The sequence below is a fragment of the Rhincodon typus genome, chromosome 2 (genome assembly GCF_021869965.1).
Source record: "Rhincodon typus isolate 14 chromosome 2, sRhiTyp1.1, whole genome shotgun sequence".
Taxonomy (NCBI): domain Eukaryota; kingdom Metazoa; phylum Chordata; class Chondrichthyes; order Orectolobiformes; family Rhincodontidae; genus Rhincodon; species Rhincodon typus.
The window spans coordinates 143,019,323-143,037,494 of NC_063333.1; the positions used below are offsets into that span (position 1 = coordinate 143,019,323).

The following is an 18,172-nucleotide window of genomic DNA, read 5'->3' on the forward strand; positions in this document are numbered from 1 at the left end:
TGTGTTTGTGTGTGCGCGTGTGTGTGCGTGTGTGTCTGTGTGTGCGTGTGTGTCTGTGTGTGTGTGTGTCTGTGTGTGTGTGTGTGAGTCTGTGTGAGTCTGTGTGTATGTGTGTGTGTGTGTCTGTGTGTGTGTGTGTGTGTCTGTGTGTGTGTGTGTATATTTTATGTTATTCACGATGCACCCTCTCTTGACATTGAGCTGAACCAAATCTTTGATTTCCTCCCACCCAGGTTGACAGGACTGAGGTTATCCGGACTTGCATAAATCCAGTCTTCTCAAAAGTTTACACGGTGGATTTTTACTTTGAGGAGGTTCAGCGCCTGAGGTTTGAAGTCCACGATATTGGCAGCAATCACTTACACAATGGGGTGAAGGAGGGTGAAATTCTTGGTGGGATGGAATGTACCCTTGGCCAGGTAAGCATCCACCCACAGTGTTCAGGTCTGTTGTAAATTTTCTGTGCTGCTGTGAATATAGGTTATTATAAACGCTGTCTTGACTCTTTTTTTTTGTTTTGATTTGCTTTATTATTGTCACATGTACTGAGGTACAGTAAAAAGTTTTGTTTTGCGAGCAGTACAGGCAGATCATACAATGCAAAGTGCATTAGGGTAATGGAACAGAGATTATTGTCACATGTGCGTAGGTACAGTGAGAAGTTTTGTTTTGTGAGCAGTACAGGCTGATCATACAATGCAAAGTGCATTAGGTTAATAGAACAGAGTGAAGACTGCAGAGAAGGTGCACAAAGAGAGAGATCAACATTAAATTTAAAATTTGAGAGGACCGTTCAGAATTCTAATAACAGCGGGGAAGAAACTGTTCTTGAATCCATTGGTACACGTGTTAAAGCTTTTGTACCTTCTGCCTGACGGAAGAGGTTGGAAGAGATTATAACCAGGGTGGGAGGAGTCGATGATTATTTTGACTGCCTCTCTGAGGCAGCTAGAAGTGTAGATGGAGTCAATGGATAGAAGGCTGGCTTGCATGATGGACTGGGCTGTGTTTAAAACTCTCTGTAGTTTCTCACAGTCCTGGGCAGAGCAGTAACTGTACCAGGCCATGCTGCATCTGGGATAGAATGCTTTCTGTGGTGCATCTGTAAACATTGGTAAAGAGACTCCATCTCAGCTCTAAGCCAATAGGTTTTGGGTACAAGCCACACTCTAGAGAATTAACCATGCAATCTGGGCTGGCATCGGCACAGCGGCTGTACTGAGCAAATGCAGCTTTGCTGGAGGTGCTGTCTTTTCAGGTGAGAGGTTAGTCGTTGTCTTCCATTTTTCCCACATGAACTCATGATTATTTCTTCATATCTAAGTCCTTCACATTTCACTCCATGCAGAGTGACCAGTTCATATCGGAGACCTAGCAGGAAGAAAGAATGAAGCATCATTTTGTAACTTCCGTTTTGATGTTTCATCTGAAAGATGGCCCCTGTGGCAGTGTAGCACTTCCTCAGGTATGTACCAAATGGTCAGCCCAGCTTCTGTTTTGGAGTCCTGGTGAGAGGCTTAAACCATTAAACCTCTGACTCGCAGGAAACTATCAAACACAGAAAATAAACAATGATAAAGAAGACAAATGGAGCATTAATGCAGTCAGCACGGAGGAAACTAATGATGAAGTTTGACTATTGACAGGATCCAGATTATTCTAAGTGAGGATAATAAGCTGCTAAAGTAGATTGATAAAGTAAGACGTAGAAACAATGTTTTCCCTTGTGGGCCAACCCAGAAGTCGTAGTTTTAGGATAAAGGTTGGGCAGATTTAAAACAAAGATGAGGAGGAGTTCCTTCACTCAAAGGGTCATGAATCTGTGGAACTCAGAGTGTGATGGATGCTGGGACATTGAGTACATTTAAGGAGGAGATACATAGATTATTCATTCAGAAAGGGTCACTTGACCCGAAACATTAACTCTGATTTCTCTCCACAGATGTTGCCAAACCTGCTGAGTTTTTCCAGCAATTTCTGTTTTTGTTTTTGATTTCCAGCATCTGCAGTACTTTCAATTTTTAGATTATTTATTGTAACAGGTTGAAGGGTAATGGAGAGCGGGCAGGGAACTGGAATTAAAGCTGAGATGAGATCAGCCATAATCGTATTAAATGGCAGAGCAGGCTCAAGGCCTACTGAATGGCCTACTCCTGCTCCCAGTTCTTCTATAATAGACATGAAGAATACTATTCTAGAGAGGTAGAGAATGATTAGAGATGCATTCCATTTTATGATGGCAGGAGCACGTTGTCTGCTTTGTGTGTAATTGTTTCACCCATTAGCCGTTTTGCCTGAATTTGAAGAGAAAAGGAGAGTTAACTTTCTTCCATGCTAATTCAGCTCTTCAAGCCCTTACGTAACTGTTCGAGATCCATATTTATCACCTGTACACATAGACTCGCTTCTGTAATAAGTGAAGAAAAATCATTCTATGGCATTTCAACAAATTGGATAAATCATCCCTTTGATCAGACGCTAAAATGGCCATCCACTGTGAGCTTCGAGATAATTATCTTGATTCTATTCTTACATTGCCTGGGGTAAAAAAAAAACTTGCTGAATTTTTTTAAAAGGAAACGAACATGATAAATACTCAGCCCTTACCTCAGTCAGTGCTGCTTCAGAGAACATTCTGGCACTCGGAAATTTCTAACCTGTGACAATGGAAGTGAATTTGTCACCATATGAGCTTACTACAAACATGTGCGTTTGGAGCAAGAGTGTGCCATTCGGCCCGTTAAGCCTGCATGATGGCCTCTCTTTTCCTGTCTACCTCCCTACACTATTTGACTTTCTTGTCAGCTGAGAATGACTCTCTGGGGGAGAGAATTCTCTTTTCACAGCCAATTCCCATCTTCACTGGGAGACCCCTTTGTCTACGGTGGCCCCTAGTTCTAGTTTCTCCCTCAAGAGGGAACATCCTTTCAACATCCAGTCTACCACGTCCCTCAGGGATTTTGTGTGGTTTATTAATTCAAACAGGTGGCAGGGGTGACATGGTGGTTCAGTGGTTAGTGCTGCTACCTCACAGCACCAGGGTCCTGGGTTCAGTTCCACCTTCAGGCGACTGGCTATGTCTGCATGGGTTTCTTCCAGGTGCTCCGGTTTCCTCCCACAGTCCAAAGGTGTGCAGGCTAGGTGGATTAGCCATGCTAAATTGCCCAAAGTGTTCAGGGATTAGGGGGATGGGTCTGGGTGGGATGCTATGAGGGTCAGTGTGGGACTTGCTGGGCTGAGGGCCTGTTTCCACACTGTAGGGATTCTATGAACTAAAGGTGACTAGATGGTACCATCCTGTGTGACAGCAATGGGAAGCTGTGCTGGTAAATAACCAACACAATGAAGAACCTAATTGCAACCACGCTCCAATGGGGCAGCTATCTTCCTTCCCAGAGGGAAGAAGATGAAAACTAAGCCATGCTAATCCTGGCAGTTGGCACAGACATTTGTTCATGTGTGACTTGCCCAAACTCTTGGTTACTGATGCGCAGGGAGAGGTTAATTCTAGTGAATGATGTGCCCTTTCTTCAATGTAAACTTTGAATAAAAATGCTGGCAATTACTTTTTAAGGTTCCAGGCTCATTGATTCAGACACTGATATCAGAGCAGAATCAGTGTTACAGTCGGCCAACCTCAACGAGAGCATTGAGATGGCGATGACTCGGTGTGTGTGGTTGACATGGAGATTCTATAAGTCAGTAAGAGTCTCAGAGTGCTACCGCAGCACGTACTGTAGCTCTTCCTACCAAGACGTGTCCTCACTCTGTTGTATCACTCCCTTCCCTCTTGCACCCCTTCTTCACATGCTTGAGTAAAATAAACACTCAGGAAAGCTATACAACACTCAACATCCCAGAATGGAAAAGTAAGCAGGCAAGAGGATTGGAGGGTTAGTCAGCAGTTTTCACTTCACAGGTAGAATTTAACTATCATTATCATAAGAGGGAGTGCAATGAAGGTTTCATGGGACTTGATCCTGGGCTGATGGGACTGTCCTGTCAAGAGAGATCAAACCAACGCCATGTTCTCTGGACTTTTGAATGTAAGACTCAGATGGGGCAGCATTTGTTCACTCAGAGGGAGGTGAACATTTGGGACTCTCTCCCCCAGAGTTCTGTGGTGGCCCAGCTACTGAGCATATGTCTACATATGAAAAATACCAAGGGTTACTTGGACAGTGCAGGAGAATGTTAAAGTAGAAGATCAGCCATGATCTCATTGAAACGCAGAGCAGGCTCAATGGGCTGAATGGCCTGTGCTCGTTCCTTTTTTTATTCATTCACAGGATGAGGGCGTCGCTGGCTGGGCAGCATTTAATGCCCATCCCTAATTGCCCAGAGGGCAGTTAACAGTCAACCACATTGCTGTGGGTCTGGAATCACATGTCGGCCAGACCAGGTAAGGATGGCAGTTTCCTTCCCTAAAGGGCTTTAGGGAACTAGATGGGTTTTTCCCCAACAATTGACAATGGATTCATGATCATCACTAACCTCTTAATTCCAGATTTGTATTGGATTCTGGCATGGTGGGATTTAAAACCAGCTCTCCAGAATGTTGCCTGGGTCTCTGATAATACTACTCAACCTTGGGCCTCCTATTTCTAATATTCTCATATTTAAAAACCTTGGGCCTCATTTCTGCAGTAGTGATGGTGTTAGGGCTGGTCACACTGCCACAGAGTAACACTCCTCTGAAAGCAGAATTTCTCCTCAACCCTCCGACTGAAATGGGAAAGCACTTATTTTTAAATTGTGTTCCTAGTTCCAATCTCCCCACAAGCAGAAAATGGAGATGTATGAATATTGTGCAACTTTACTTCATTAACATTGAGAATCAGTGATTATTTACAGAGTGTTCCCTTGGGAAATTTAAATACAATATTGCGAATGACAAAGTGGATTATCCACTGTCTGTGGATAGCATGGGCTTGATGGTCTCCAATATTATTTCATATCTGCAGTTTTTCATTTAGACGTTGCAGTTTATATTCATCAAGTGGTGAGTTAGTTCCTGATGGATGTGTTGTGGCATCTAGTTATGCCTATTAACTAGGTTAACCCTTCAGGACAGAACTGCCTTCAATTGTTGCAGTGGAAAAATTTACTGCTTATTTTGGTGAAGTTGCTTCCTGCATATCCTGAAGAGTCATATCTTTGGAGTGAAACACAGTATTTTATTCACGATTGAACACTGCCATATCATCACAGCAGAAAACCTTTAATCCTGTCTGAAATGCTCAACTCCGAAATTAAAGCAGAAACACAGCATCAGTGTGTGTCCTTTCCTCCCGCTTAATCAAGTAAAGAAGATAAAGGTTTGAGTTAGATCTACAAAGCCTAAGTTAGACCCTTCTCTTTTAGTCATTCAGGGGTTGTGGGTGTTGTTGGCCAGGCCAGCATTTGTTACCCAGAGGGCAGTTCAGAGTCAACCTGTAGGGTCTGGAGTCACCTGTAGGCCAGATCAGGTAAGGACTGCAGATTTCCTTCCCTAAAAGATAGTCATTGAGTCATAGTCACAGAGTCATACAGCAGGGAAACAGACCCTTTGGTCCAACCAGTCCATGCCGAACGTAATTCCAAATTAAATAGTCCCACCTGTCTGCTCCTGGCCCATATTCCTCCAAACCTTTCCTATTTCAGGGAGGCAATGACCCAGTGGTATTATCGCTAGACTGTTAATCCAGATACCCAGATAATGTTCTGGGGACCTGGGTTCAAATCCTACTATGGTAGATGGTGGAATTTGAATTCAATAAATATGTAGAATTAAGAATCTAATGACTATGAATCCACTGTCGATTGTCGGAAAAGAAACCCATCTGGTTCATGAATATTCTTTCGGGAAGGAAACTGCCACCCTTACCTGGTCTGGCCTACATGTGAGTCCAGACCCACAGTAATGTGGTTGACTCTTAACTGCCCTCTGGGCAATTAGGGATGGGAAGAAAATGCTGCCTAGCCAGCAACACCCTCATCCTGTGAATGAATAAAGGTAAAGGATTTGTGTATTTATCCAAATGTCTTTTAAAAGTTATAATTGTACCCACATCCACCACTTCCTCAGGATGTTCACTCCACACCTGAATCACCCTTGCGTAAAAAATTTGCCCCTCATGTCTTTTTTAAATCTTTCTCCTCTCACCTTAAAAATGTGTCCTGTCGTCTTGAAATCACCCATCCTTGGGAAACCACAGCTACCATTAACTCTATCAATACCCCTCATTATTTTATAAACTTCTATAAGGCTGCCTCTCAACCTCCTATGCTCCAGTGAAAAAAGTCCCAGCCTATCCAGCCTTTCTTTAATTTATAACTCAAACCTTCCATACCTGACAACATCCTGGTAAATCTCTTCTGAACCCTCTCCAGTTTAATAATATCCTTCCTATTACTGGGTGATGGTACTCCAGAAGAGGCCTCACCAATGTCCTGCACAACCTTATACGAACCTGTTTTCTTTTTATGATACGGTCAACATTAGATTAGTTTTTCTTCAAAAAAATCAAACTTCACTAATTGGGATTTAATCCCAATTGGTCAGAACATTAGACTGGGTTACTAGTCCAGTGACATGGCCACAATATCACCACACCCTCCTGTATAATAGTGCAGAGTACTGCATATGGTTCTGAGTACCACATCTTAGAAAGTTTATATTGATCACAGATGGAGGGCACTGTAGATTCAACAGAAGGTGACTGAGGTTCCAAGGGTTGGATTATGAGGAGAGATTGTATAACTTAGATTTGTGTTGCCTAGAATATATTAAGCTAAGAGTGATTTATTTTGAAGTTTTTATTCTTAAAGAGTTTGATAAGTTACATGAGATAACCACTTTTTCAACTGGGTGGAGGAGAATCCAGGACAAGGAGATGTAATGATAAAACCAGTTAGTTTATTGAAAAGGGAGATTAACAAACACTTCTTGACGAAAGGCTGTATTTTCTGAAGGATTTTTACAGCTTAGGCCTAGAGCTCTTCAGGCAGGGTCTGGTCACTTTTTTGATGGTTTTAACTTTGTATCTTCTTAAACTCTGCTCTACCAAGTGATTGTTCACCATAGAAGGTTAGGCCTGCTACTTAACAGTGTAAGGAGCTGGTTAATGCTGTTCCTGTGATGCCCAGAAAAATGAGAAACTGAAATTCTGGAATCTCATTACTGCAATACAGTAATTATTCAAATTTTGCACTATAACAATTTTTCTTTATTTTTCTCCTGACTTTTCTTTCTCTCTCTTCAATTCTTATCGCATCTAATTCAGTTGTAATTCACCCCATTTCCTTTACTGCCATAACTCTGTATTCTTAAATGTTGTTGATTCTGTTGAGCTCATTGTTTTGTTGTGAAGTCTGACTCAGTGTACATTCTCAAATATCATTATCAGTTGTGTGTGCATGATCTTTTGCTGAGTATTAATGAGGAGTGCTTTATCCAGGAGAAGACAAATCTAATGGGACGATGATACCCCTTAAATATGTCTGCAATTGTAGCACCATAATGGGAATGACCTTTTCAGATCATCACTGAAGCAAAAGCAAGCCCAGTGCTTTTTAAAAAAGTGATTTGATTTATTTCATCTGCAAGAATTATGTTAATCTCCTCTCTTTCCTTTGATTTCCCAACTGACAACAGAAATGAGTTTTCAACTGAATGGAAATGCCAACTTAGCTACTAAGTACAGTCCCTGTCTTTAGCTACTCTACACTTTCTTTCCTTTTGTTCTCACAATCTCCTTGACACATCATTCTGGCACTTTATTCCTACAAAGTTCCTATATGCCTTGTGTGCTTAATTTGTTCAATATTGCTGATGGCCTAAGGATCATCCACACAGTTCATGATATTCAGTATGCTTCAGCCTGTGTACTGTTTTCTCTTTGCTAAGCTGCTCAATCTCCCTCTGTAATGGGAAATATGTTATGATCCATCAAATAGTTTTCTTAACTGTTTTTTTTTCTCATGCTCTCTTTATTTTGCATTATTACTCCCCCATCTCCCTTTCCATCTCTCTCTCTGTCTCTGTCTCTCTATCTCTCTTTCTTGCTCTATCTCACTTTGTTACTCCCTTTGTCTCTCTCTCTCTCCGTCTCTCTGTTGCTCTCTTTCTGTCTCTCTCCCTCTCTCCTCCCTGCCTCTCTCCCTCTATGTTTCTCCCTGTCTCTCTCTCTCTTTGTCTCTCTTTGTCTCTCCCTCTGTGTCTCTCCCTCTCTCCATCTCTCTTTCCCTCTCTCTCTCTCCCTCTGTGTGTCTCTCTTTTGCTCTATCTCACTTTTCTGTGTCTTTCTGTCCTTCCTCCTCTTTTTCTGTCTTTCTCTTTGTCTCTTCCCTCAGTCTAGGTCTCTCTCTTTCAGTCTCTCACTCTTTCTGTAGCTCCTTCTGACTCTCACTGTTTCTCTCCCTGTCTTTCACTTTCCCCTTTCTCACACCTATTCTCTTTGTCTCACCTAGTTTATCTCTGTTTCTCTCTGTAATTCAGCTTCTCTCTCTGTCTTTCTTCCTCCTGGTCTATCATTCTAATCCTCATTCCTCCCAATTCCCTGACCCCCTTCATTATGATCTTTACTTTCGAGTGAATGAGCAAGCTTCCTCAGTGACTGACTAGAAACGGACATTGTCCTCTAGTGACTGGCTTACTTAACTGCAGCATCATTCTTCTATATTTTAAATATGTCCAGGGGGCAAAATATGAACATGTTCAGTATCTTTTTATATTAACACTGAATATCTTAAAGCCCTTCATGACCAATAAATGAGGTGCAGTCATTGTTATAAAATAGGTACCGTGGCAACCAACTTGCGCACAGCAAGAAAGCAAAAAACAGCATTCTTTAGTTAATCTGTTTCTTCTGATGCTGGGTGAGGGGTAAAGATTGAGTGGGACCCTGGGGAAACGCTCTTGCTCGTTTTCAAAATAATTCCAAGGATCTTTTCCATCCAATCTGAGCCAACAGATGGGCCCACAGATTAGACATCTCATCTGAAAGATGACACCTCTGTCAGTGCAGTGACCACCATGAAACTGATCACATTAATGATCATTTTCTCCTTGTAAGGAAGAAAACTTTGGAATTTGTGCTGTTCTTGCAGCTGGTTTAAGTAATTTATGTAATTCAGAGAAGGTTCACTAGATTAACCCCAGAACGAAAGACTTGTCTTATGAAGAAAGATTGAGCAGTTTAGCTCTATTTTCTCTGGAGTTTAGAAGAATGAAAGGAGATCTAAAGGAGATTGATAAAGTAGATGTCGAGAGGATGCTTCTTAACGTGGGGGTGATCTAGAACGAGAGGTCATAGTTTTAGGATAAGGGGTGTCAGATTTAAAACCGAGATGAGGAGAAATTACTTCTCCCAAAGGGTTGTGAAACTATGGAATTCATTACCCCAGAGTGTGGGAGTAAATTTAAGGAGGAGTAATCGGTTAAAGGGTTATGGGAAGCAGATGGGAAACTGGAGTTGAGGCTGAGTTGAGATCAGTCATGACCGTATTAAATGGTGGGGAAGGTTTGAGGGGCTGAATGGCCTACTCCTGCTCCCAGTTCTTGTTGTATTGATCCTGTATTGTTGCATCCTCTTCTGTGACCAGAGTTATTTGAAATGTTTTGTTCCTTTTGTTACAGATTATTTCCCAGAGAAAGCTTTCAAAATCCCTGATGAAACACGGAAACACAGCCGGAAAATCATCGATAACAGTAGGTGACTCAAGTGTTTAACATCACCTTCAGTGGGGTCCAGGCTGATGTGTCCTTTCAGGCTCAGGAAGCAGTGACAACATTTTAAGAATGACAAGCATTCAAAAAGTAGCCAACCTCAGCTGGCATTGGAATTTCACCCACTTTCCTTACTGTCTTTCAGCTTCCCCTGTGCTTGGTGTTCTGTTCCCAGCTTTCAAATTACTTCAACTTGAATTCTATCCAATGGGTCTCATTGACTTCAATGCCATTTCAAAGGAAGAGATTTGGCATTTTAACAAATGTGCTGTTTGAATCATAGAGTCATACAGCACAGAAAGAGACATTTCTGTCCAACTCATCCACACTGAGCGCCTATCGCATTCCGACTTAGTCCCATTTGCCAGCATTTGGCCCATATCCTTCTAGGCGCTTCCTATTCGTATATCCATCCAGATGTCTTTTAAATGTTGAAATTGTACCCACCACCACCTCCTCTGGCAGCTCATTCCATTCGCGGACCACCCTCTGTGTGAAAAAGTTACCCCCTCAGATCCTTTTTAAATCCTTCCTCTCTCACCTTAAACCTATGCCCTCTGGTTTTGGACTCCCCCACCCACCCTAGGGAAAAGACCCGGGCTAATCACCTTATCCATGCCCCTCATGATTTTATAAACCTCTATAAGGTCACCCCTCAGCCTCTGACACTCCAGGGAAAATAGCCCCAGCCTATTCAGCCTCTCCCTATAGCTCAAACCCTCCAACCCTGGCAACATCCTTGTAAATCTTTTCTGAACCCTTTCAAGTTTCACAATGTCTTTCCAACAGAAGGATCCAGAATCAATTAATGATGTGATTACTGTGAGGGTAAAGGGTGGGAAGCAGTGAGTGTAACAATGCAATTGTTCTACAAACTGTAACTGTGTAAGAAGTTGCTGGTCAAACAAACCCAATATCTACTTCAGTGCTTCCCAAAGCTTTTCCCTCTGACGCCTCACTTGGAGGTTTGAGAATTCTTGTGACATTCACAAATATTCACTCCCTCCACCACTGACGCTGAGTTGCAGCAGAGAATTCCACAGGCTCCCCACTCTCTGGGTGAACACATTTCTCTCCATCTCAGTCCTAAATGGCCTGCCCAGATCCTCATATAAATGAGGCATGAGTCTGAGATTTGTTATGTTGCTTGAGAAGACACAGATTGTGGGGTCACCCACTTCACAGAATCCCTACAGTGTGGAAACAGGCCCTTCGGCCCAACAAGTCCAAACCGACCCTCAGAGCACCAACCCATCCCCCTGTTACCCTGTTACCCACCTAATCTACACATCCCTGAACACTATGGGCAATTTAGCACAGCCAATCCACCTCGCCTGCACACCTTTGGACTGTGGGAGGAAACCAGAGCACCTGGAAGAAGCCCACACTGACACAGGGAGAATGTGCAAACTCCACACAGTCAGTTGCCTGAGGGTGGAATCGAACCTGGGTCCCTGACACTATGAGGCAGCAGTGCTAACCACTGAGCCACTGAGCCACCCCTTGTGCTGCAGGGCTGCAAGGAAAGAGGAGGGGAGCAGGAACTACCTGGACTGCAATTGCAAGCAGCCAGCAGATGCATTGTGGGCTGAATGGCCTCCATTCTGTGCAGCATCACTCTTTGATTCGAAGAGTCTAATTTTGATGCCATAAGAAGGTCCTGGAGCTATTGGGATTTGCCTTTGTGATAGTCTTCAGATATTTTTGAGTCAAGAAAAAGAACTGGAAAAAAAATGAGAAGGAATCAATTTAAAGTGATGTGCAAATGATGAAAGGTTGATGCGGGAATAAATTTTCTCACAGCCTAGAAATGTGATGGAGGCAGGTTCAGTTGAGACTTTCAAGGGGATAATTATTTGGATGGAAATAGTGTGCAGAGATATGGGGTAAAAGGCAAGGGATTGGCACTGGGGAATAGAACTGGAACATTCTCTTTCTGCACTGTATCAATTCTGTGATCTTGTAAAGTGTCAGAAAATTGAAATCAATAGATGGGAACCAATAAAGGATGAAGCTATCCTAGATCTGGTCCTGTGTAATGAGGCAGGGATAATGAATTATCTCATAGTTAGGGGTCCTCTTTGAAGGAACGATCACAGTATGGTTGAATTTAGAATACAGATGGAAAGTGAGAAGATAAAATCCAATGCCAAGGTCCTGTGCTTAAACAGAGGAGACTACAGTAGAATGAGGGAGGAGTTGGCTAAAGTAGACTGGAAACAAAGACTTTATGGTGGGACAGTTGAGGAACGGTGGAGGACTTTCAAAGCAATTTTTCAAAGTGCTCAGCAGAAGTATATACCAGTGAAAAGGAAGGACTGTAGGAAAAGGGGTAATCAGCCATGGATGTCGAAGGAAATAAGAGAGGCTATCAAATTGAAAGATAAGGCATACAAAGTGACAAAGACCAGAGGGAAACTAGAAGACTGGGAACACTTTAAAGGTCAACAGAATGCCACAAAAACGGCTACAAAGAAAAGTAAGATAGATTATGAGACTAAACTAGCTCAGAATATAAAGACAGATAGCAAAAGTTTCTATAAATATATAAAACAATAAAGAGTGGCTAAGGTAAACATTGATCCTTTAGAGGATGAGAAGGGGGATTCAATAATGGGAAATGAGGAATTAGCTGAGATATTGAACAGATATTTTGTGTCGCTCTTCACAGTGGACAAGAATAACTTGTCAGTAATTGATGTCAAAGATATTAAGGTAGATAAAGACCTAGACATAATCATTATCATGAAAGAGGTAGTGTTGGGCAAGCTAATGGAGCTAAAGGTAGACAAGTCTCCTGGCCCTGATAGAATGCATCCCAGGGTACTAAAACAGATGGCAGGAGTAATAGCAAATGCACTTGTGGTCATTTTCCAAAATTTGCTGGACTCTGGGGTAGTTCCAGCAAATGGAAAACAACAAATGTGATACCACTGATTAAAAAAGGAGGTAGACAAAAGATGGGGAATTATAGGCCGGTTAGCTTAACTTCTGTAGTGGGGAAAATGCTTGAATCTATCATCAAGGAAGAAATAGCAAGACATCTAGATAGAAATTGCCACATTGGCTGGATGCAGCATGGGTTCATGAAAGGCAGGTCATGCTTGACTAATTTGCTGGAATTCTATGAAGACATTACAAGCGCAGTGGACAACAGGGACCCAGTAGACGTGGTGTATCTGGATTTCCAGAAGGCATTCGACAAGGTGCCGCACAAAAGGCTGCTGCGTAAGATAAAGGTGCACAGCATTACAGGCAATGTATTAGCTTGGATCGAGGATTGGTTAACTAACAGGAAGCAAAGAGTGGGATAAATGAATGCATTTCTGGTTGGCGAACAGTGACTAGTGGTGTGCCTCAGGGATCAGAGTGCTGGGGCTGCAATTATTTATAATTTACATAGATGATTTGGAGTTGGGGACCACATGTAGTGTGTCAAAGTTTGTGGATGACACCAAGATGAGTGGTAGAGCAAAGTGTGCAGAGGACTCTGAAAGTTTGCGGAAGGATATAGATAGTTTAAGTGAGTGGGCGAAAGTCTGGCAGATGGAATTCAATGTTGATACATGTGAAGTCATCCACTTTTCCAGAAATAACAGTAAAAAGGACTATTATTTGAACGGTAAAAGATTGCAGTGTGCTGCTGTGCAGAGGGACCTGGGTGTCCTTGTGTATGAATCTCAGAAGGTTGGTTGCAGGTACAACAGGTAATTAAGAAGGCAAATGGAATTTTGTCCTTCATTGCTACAGGGATTGAGTTTAAAAGCAGGGAGGTTATGTTGCACCTATATAGGGTGCTGGTGAGGCCACACCTGGAGTACTGTGTGCAGTTTTAGTCTCCTTACGAGAAAAAGGATGTACTGGCACTGGAGGGGGTGCAGAGGAGCTTCACTAGGTTGATTCCAGAGTTGAGAGTGTTGGCTTATGAGGAGAGACTGAATATACTGGGAATATATTCATTGGAATTTAGAAAAATGAAGGGAATGGATAAGATAGAAGCAGGGAGGTTGTTTCCACTGGTGGGTGAAACTAGAACAAGAGGGCAAGCAACCTTGATGGGCCAAATGGCCTACTCCTGCTCCTGGTTCTTATGTTGTTATGTAAATGAGAGAAGGAGGAACTGTGATTTTTTGTTTCGTGGTGAAATGACAAGAGTGGTTAAGATGCACCTGGTTTGGTCACATACTTGGAGGAGTAAACGTCATTAACATCTTTTTAAAACATAATTTAAGTGCAAACAAAACAGTCCTCTCAAGACTCAGCAAGGTGCTTCACAGATGGTTGCAGTTGTTGGTTGAAGGTCTGTCATCTCAGCACCAGGCCATCTCTGCAGGAGTTCCTCAGGGCAGTGTCCTAAGCCCAACCATCTTCAGCTGCTTCATCAATGACCTCCCCTCCATCATAAGGTCAGAAGTGGGGATGTTTGCCAATGGTTGCAAAATGTTCAGCTACATTTGCAACTCCTCAGATACTGCAGCAGCCTGCGTTCAAATGCAGCAAATCCAAAGATGTGCAAGTTAGGTGGATTGGCCATGCTAAATTGTCCGTAGTGTTCAGGGATGTGTAGGTTACTTATGTTAGCCATGGGAAATACAGGGATAGGGTTAGTGGATGGGTTTGGGTGGAATGGTCTTCAGAAGGTCTGTGTGGACTTGTTGAGCCGAATGGCCTGTTTTGGTGCTGGGCTTTCTGTGATTCCATGATGATGATCTGGACAATGTCCAGGCTTGGGCTGACAAATGGAAAGTAACATTTGTGTCACACAAATGACCAGGCAATGAGAACACCAATCAGAAACAAACTAACCACCAACCCTCGCCATTCAATGGTCCGGTGACCCTTCCTCAGAACTGAGAACTAGGTTCTCCCTTGTATATTCCAGTTCTGAGGAAGGGTCACCGGACCAGAAACATTAACTCTGTTTTTTCCTTCACAGATGCTGCCAGACCTGCTGAGCTTTTCCAGCAACTTTGTTTTTGTTACTAAAGCCTTAGTGTGTTCAGATCAAATGCTTCTCCCTGCTACTAAGCAGCAGAATTAATGCTGCACTTTGAATGGACAAGGGAGGAATGTGATATAAATGTTTGGGTAACAGTATTGCTGACTGTAATTTCCAGGTTTATGATAATACCAGACATGGCTGAACACTTGCGTCCTTCTCTACACATCAGCTCCTCCTGTCCTGGCATGGCTTCCCTGTAACGGAGTTGTTTTGAGTTGATTGTCAGTGTTGGCTGGGTTACAGGAGGCCAATCACATGGGCTCAGTTGAGCATGAACTCGATTTTCAGACTGAAGCACTGCTGAGAAGTGAGGTGTCCTGATCATGGCTCCCTAGGCCCAGTCTCTGCTTCGCTGGTGAGTTGTGGAAAATCCCCCCCCCCCCCCCCTTTTAGAGTTCACAAGATAGCTTTCTCTATAAGGACCGGGGGCATAGATTTAAAAGGGCAGGAGGTTTAGAGGAGATGTGAGGATAAGTGTTCCCAGACCGGGGGTAGCGGGAATCTGGAACTCACGGCCTGTAAGGATGGTAGAGGCAGAAAACCCTCACAACAGTTAAGAAATATTTAGCTGTGCACTTGCGATGCCAAGCCATACAAGGCTATAGGCCAAGGGCTGAAAAACAGGATTAGAATAGTTAGGTGTCTGTTTTTGACCAGCACAGATTCGATGGGCCTTTTTCCTTGCTCTGTGAAATTGGTTTGAGATTGGTGAGCTTTTGGAAAGACAGTAGCTAATCAGAGACAGTCCATATCATTCTGAAACTGACAATACCCTGGACATTCACAGTTTCTGTAGTTGACCTGGGAATGGAGGGTTTGGGATATAAAGATAGACTGGATAGACTGGGACTTCTTTCACTGGAGCGTAGGAGGTGGAGGGGTGAGCTTACTGAGGTTTAAATGACACGGGTCTTTTCCTTAGAGTGGAGGATTTCAAGATTGGGGGCATATTTTAAGGAAAATGATTTAAAAAGGACATGCGGGTCAACTTTTTACAGAAAGTGGTTTGTATGTGGAATGAACTTCCAGAGGAAGTGGTAGATGCAGGTACAGTTACAAACTTTAAAAGATGTTTGGACAGGTACATGAATAGGAAAGATTTAGAGAGATATGGACCAAACACAGGCAAGTAGGACTAGTATAATTTGGAAACATGGTCTGCGTGGATTATTTGGACCAAAGGGTCTGTTTCCATGCTGTATGACTCAATGACTCTATAAGTTGCTCCCCAAGCTGGTTGAATGATCCGGTTATGTTTAGGCTGACCTTGGGGTTGTGTGTACATGAGTAACCTGTTTATTATTTTCTCTTTGCCACTTCTCTCCACTTCTTTCCCTGACAAGTGTTGGAATTTTGTTCATCTAGGCTTTCACTTTCATTTTGAGACTCTCAACATATGTTTTGCCTTCATTATTTATTAAGACTTTGTGGTGAGATTAATTTTGTTTATTTTTGTACCGTTGGAAGCAGAAGACACATCTGCTGGGACCACTCTGGGAATTCAGTCGCTTGAAATGTCCTGGTTGAAAGAAGCATTAAGTGCCTATAATGATATTGGGACTTTGGAAGCATTTGAATAGCAATTCCTTTGTGACTCTTTGTTGTGTTGGAGGGAAAAGTCAAAATATTTCTGGTCTGGAGCTAACATTGCTTTAAAAAGAACAAATATTATTGAAAAAACTTTGCATTTCTGTAGTGCCTTTCGTAACTTTACAGTCAGTGGAGTTCCTTTGAAGTCATAGAGTCATAGAAATGTACAGCACGGAAACAGACCCTTTGGTCCATCTCGGCCATGTCAATGAGATATCCTAAATTAATCTTGTCCCATTTGCCAGCATTTGGCCCATATTCCTCCAAACCTTTCCTATTCGTATATCCATTCAGATGCCATTTAAATGTTGTAATTGTACCAGCCTCCACCACTTCCTCTGGCAGCTCATTCCATACATGCACCACCCTCTGCATGAAAAAGTTGCCCCTTAGCTTCCTTTCATATCTTTCCCCTCTCACCTTAAACCTATGCCATCCAGTTTTGGACCCCCCTACACAGGAGAAAAGACCTTGGCTGTTCACCATATACACGCCCCTCATGATTTTATAAACCTCAATAAGGTTACCCCTCAGCCCCCGGTGCTTCATGGAAAATAGCCCCAGCCAATTCAGCCTGTCCCTATAGCTCAAACCTTCAGTCCCGGCGACATCCTTGTAAATCTTTTCTGAACCCTTTCAAATTTAACAACATCCTTCCTATAATAGGGAGACCAGAACTGTACGCAGCATTCCGTAAGTGGCCTAACCAATGTCTTGTACAGCCACAACATGACTTCCCTTCTCCTAAACTCAATGCACTGACCAATAAAGGCAAGCATACCAAGTGCCTTCTTAATTATCCTGTCTACCTATGACCCTACGTTCAAGGAATTATGAACCTGCACTCCAAGGTCTTTTTGTTCAGCAACACTCCCCAGGACCTTACCATGACCTGTATAAATCCTGCTGTGATTTGCTTTTCCAAAAAAAATTAAACTCCATCTGCCACTCCTCGGCCCAGTGTTGCAATGTAGAAAATGTGGCAGCTAATTTGCACACAGCAAGCTCCCACAAACAGCACCAAGGTCCTACTGGGTGGTGAGTTGTACCAGGAATGACCTGTAGTCAGATGGGGATAGTTTCGCATGAGAAGAGGGCTAAATCATTTATTAGACACACACGGAAAGCTTGCTGGATCTCATGACCTGAATCCCTCCAATAAATCTTTGACACATCTCGCACATAACCAACAAAATCTTTTTGGGATGTTGCTGGAAGGATAAATATTAACCAGGACACTGGGGATAACCTCCCTGCTGTTATTCAAATGTAGCACCATCTTCATTCTTTTACGCTCACCTGAGAGGGTAGACAGGGGCTCAGTTTAATATCTGACCTGATGGCAGCTCCATCAATGCAGCACTCTTTTGGTACCGTGCCAGGGCTTCGACCTGGATCTTCATGCTCAGGTGCTGGAGTAGGACTCGAACCTATAACCCTGTTGAGTAAGAGCTGAGAATACTGCTAACCAAGCGTTTGCCTATCATTCGTCATTTTATCCAAGGGAAGTTGTGGATTGTATTGAGAAAATTAAGACTAAATAGCAGTCTCTCTCAAGACTTAGTATTCTATCGGCTCGAGAAACAAGTGAGCGTTCCATGAGACCCAAAGTACATATCTATGGGAGGGACACTATCCTACACCATAACGTCCACTAGAAACTGCTGTAATACTTCTATATTTGTTTCTTTAATGATGTTTAGGCATTCTATCATTGTTTTAAATAAATAGCTACCTTCAGAAGAAATAGGGAAGTGATTTTGATAAACATTGGGAGGGACTAAGGGGAGATTTAATCATAAAATCCCCACAGTGTGGAAGCAGGCCATTCGGCCCACACCATCCTTCCGAAGAGCATCCACCCAGACCAA

The 18,172-nt window shown here is 42.8% G+C and overlaps 1 protein-coding gene across 1 annotated transcript in view; it reads left to right on the plus strand.

Moving 5' to 3' along the window:
* Nucleotides 1-356: 356 nt before the first annotated feature.
* Nucleotides 357-18,172, plus strand: part of LOC109938024 (copine-4-like) — a 162,219-nt gene continuing 144,403 nt past the window's right edge. The window contains exons 1-2 of the mRNA XM_048609230.1: nucleotides 357-419; nucleotides 9,620-9,691. Coding sequence (XP_048465187.1) covers nucleotides 399-419; nucleotides 9,620-9,691 — 93 coding nt within the window. The 5' untranslated portion in view covers nucleotides 357-398. The remainder of the gene's footprint in view (nucleotides 420-9,619; nucleotides 9,692-18,172) is intronic.